This window comes from Orycteropus afer, unplaced genomic scaffold (genome assembly GCF_000298275.1).
Source record: "Orycteropus afer afer isolate SDZICR_OR568_19922 unplaced genomic scaffold, OryAfe1.0 scaffold00387, whole genome shotgun sequence".
In the NCBI taxonomy this organism is placed as follows: domain Eukaryota; kingdom Metazoa; phylum Chordata; class Mammalia; order Tubulidentata; family Orycteropodidae; genus Orycteropus; species Orycteropus afer.
This window is the reverse complement of record NW_006921974.1, coordinates 1,205,833-1,208,760: the sequence shown is the minus strand read 5'-3', so window position 1 is coordinate 1,208,760 and position 2,928 is coordinate 1,205,833. Positions and strand designations below refer to the sequence as shown.

The 2,928-nt window shown below is 36.3% G+C and overlaps 1 protein-coding gene across 1 annotated transcript in view; it reads left to right on the top strand.

Annotated features, from left to right (window-relative positions):
* The window catches only part of MCTS1 (MCTS1 re-initiation and release factor), a 13,598-nt gene extending 11,048 nt beyond the window's left edge, over positions 1-2,550 (top strand). The window contains exons 5-6 of the mRNA XM_007953318.2: positions 1,639-1,706; positions 2,469-2,550. Coding sequence (XP_007951509.1) covers positions 1,639-1,706; positions 2,469-2,550 — 150 coding nt within the window. The remainder of the gene's footprint in view (positions 1-1,638; positions 1,707-2,468) is intronic.
* Positions 2,551-2,928: the final 378 nt, after the last annotated feature.

Here is a 2,928-nt window from a genome sequence, read left to right as displayed (position 1 = left end):
ATGCAGCAGCTCCCCTCCCACCCACCCCCCCCCCCTCCCAGTGCCCATCCCCCCATACTCCTCGAGAGGCCCATTGTCTGCCAACCCTGTACACGATCCTGGACACACTCTCCATTCAGACATACCCAACTGTTCAGCCTGTTCACCCATCTATTCGTCCATATCATTGTAGGTAGTTTCTTAGAAGTTGAATGAGAACAAGTTAGAAACAAATGCCAGCTGCATTTCAACCCAGTCAGGGCCTGTTGTTACCAGATTGAGTATACAATACAAACTCTTGATTACTAAAAGGAGATAAGACATGATTAGATCACTTCTTTGGACATCAACTTGCTGCTTTTATGTGCGACTTACCCAGATACAGTGGAGTAAAAGCACTCAAAAGAGAAGAGAACTCAGGCACCAGGTGTAGTACTTCCTTTCCCCAACATATTTTGTGATAGAGTTACGTAGATAGGGAAATACTGGCAATCTCGCAATCTCCAACTTTTTAAAGTTGGTTTTGTAGGACTCAGAACACATTTTCTCAAAGAAAAAAAAAGCAGTCCTTAAAAAATCTATTCGGCTCATAGCAGAGTAATTCTTCAGCATTGTCTCCATTGTCTGTGTGCTGTTTCAGCTATATTCTGTATTAAGTATGTTTTTGTGAACTATTCTGGACAGGAGGACCAGCTAGCTTTTGTCACAGCTAAAGTGGCCATTTGTCTCAGGTTGAGAAAAAGGAAATGGAGTGGGAAGGCCAATGTAGTGGGTTTGAGAATGTGTTCTTTGCTTAGAATGACAGTATTCTCTCTTGTGGCAGTTATACCTAAGAGGTATATCTTAGGAACAGCTTGTACTGACAACAGATACTGGTTACATAATTAGTGATCAAATATTTGTGAAACATTTAATGAATGAATGAATGAAAACCAATGGAGAAAAGTATTCTGTGAAGACATGTTACCTTTTTATGTTTATGATTTCTATGTGTTGGTAAATTTATAGGTCTGGAGTTTCTCTTAAATGGGAAAATTTCCTAGTACCCCATAGCCTTTACTTTTTAAAAATAGTTTTTATTTTGCAATAATTATAGATGTATATGAAGTTGGAGAAACAGTACAGAGAGGTCCTGTGCACCCTTGAACCTTTACTTTTTAAAATATGTACTTTAGTGTTTAAAGTGCCAGAAACTTCAAATGATAATCAGGAATATTCTTGTGTTCTCACAAGGTTCAAACTGTTACATTGGGCTCTTAAAGACAGAATGGCAATAGAATAATTGTTTTAATGTGTCCTTTACATAAAACTACCATTCAGTGATTAAAATACTAGAACAATTTACATTTATCTCATAGTTTTTAATGTTTACGTGCAAGAAATTTTATCTCCTTTTTTGAATAACCTATTCTTGTTTTGTTATATAGTGTTAACATCTGACTTGAAAACCCACAATAATTATTAGACACATTCATTTAGCATTCATTGTGTACTTACAGTGTACCCAAAGAGTGTTAGGTCTCTGCCTGCCCTAAGGGAGTTAACAATCAAAGAGAGGATACAGTATGGGTTCAAAGTAGCTTAACTCACAACACGATCATCATTTGACACCCCCCCCCAATAAAGGCATTCTGATTGTTTTCTTAGCTGTGTTGTCAGGCAATAATGGCAGAAGGAAAACAGCATGCTCTGTGTGTCGGAGTCATGAAGATGTCTGCAGAAGATATGTAAGTCTCACTTTAGACCCTCTTAGCTTTTCAGCTAACCTACCCAGGAAATATCATAGTCACAGGTGAAATTCACTTATTCATATCACATCTTACACATATATAAGAACAGAAGCATCGTGTCTGATTTTTCCTAACACTTAAGAAAGCCACTGAAACCCATTTTGTTTTAAGCATTGCATTCTTTCTTAAGTACTCTGAAAAGTACCCAAGTGCAAACATAGCTGTTTCATATGCATGCTTGTGGTACTTTTGGATATTTTTATTTAGTAAGACTTAAATTGGGGAGGGAGGGAGAGATGTTTTTCTGCTAGTTTTTAAAACAGTGACATAGTTTAGCACTGTACAATATTTATCTTTTATAATATTGACCTAGCGGTATAGGAAAGATAGCGTATTAGGGAAATGTTAACGATACAGTACCCAAATACAGGCAGTATGTTTAAAAATGTTGGAACCCATTTGATGATTAAATTAGTCCTATTAATTTTGTTTCAGGGTTAATGTAATGCTTTGATAGTCTGCTGGTATGAGGCATCTATTACTCTGCTTCTACAGAATCACTAGTTAGATCACTAGAATCATTTTAAAGACATGAACTGCAGTGGAGTAATGTAGTTTTATATAGACAATAATGTAAGTATAATAGGAAAAAATTCCCTATATATGGCTTAATAATTGCAAGATAGCAATGTTTTATTATAGTTACCATGAGTAAGCATATACAAATGCATAAAATAGTTTTACTTCTTTTCCTTTCAGTGAGAAAGTCAACAAAGGAATTGGCATCGAAAATATCCATTATTTAAACGATGGGCTGTGGCATATGAAAACATATAAATGAGCCTCAAAAGGAATGCACTTGGACAAAACATGGATATTGTGCTGTACTTCTGTGTTTGTGTCTGTGTGTGACGGCATGAAGACAATGTCTCTGGTTATGCTGAATAAATTCAACAGATGTTAAATGCTGTTAGCTTCAGAAATTATTTTAGTTTTTCTTAAAACTGGGTAGCAAACTTGGAGATTAAAAGGTACCTGGTAAGTAACGAAACTCAGACAACTTAATGTCCTTTCTTAGGATAATATGTAAGATTAAGGGTTGAACTTGGTAATTGTAATTACCAGTTTATGGCTGACCCCCAGAGAATGACTAGTTAATGGGGCTCAAGCTAGACTGGGAATTTTATCCTGTTACTCCAGGGCACTCAGCATCTCCTTT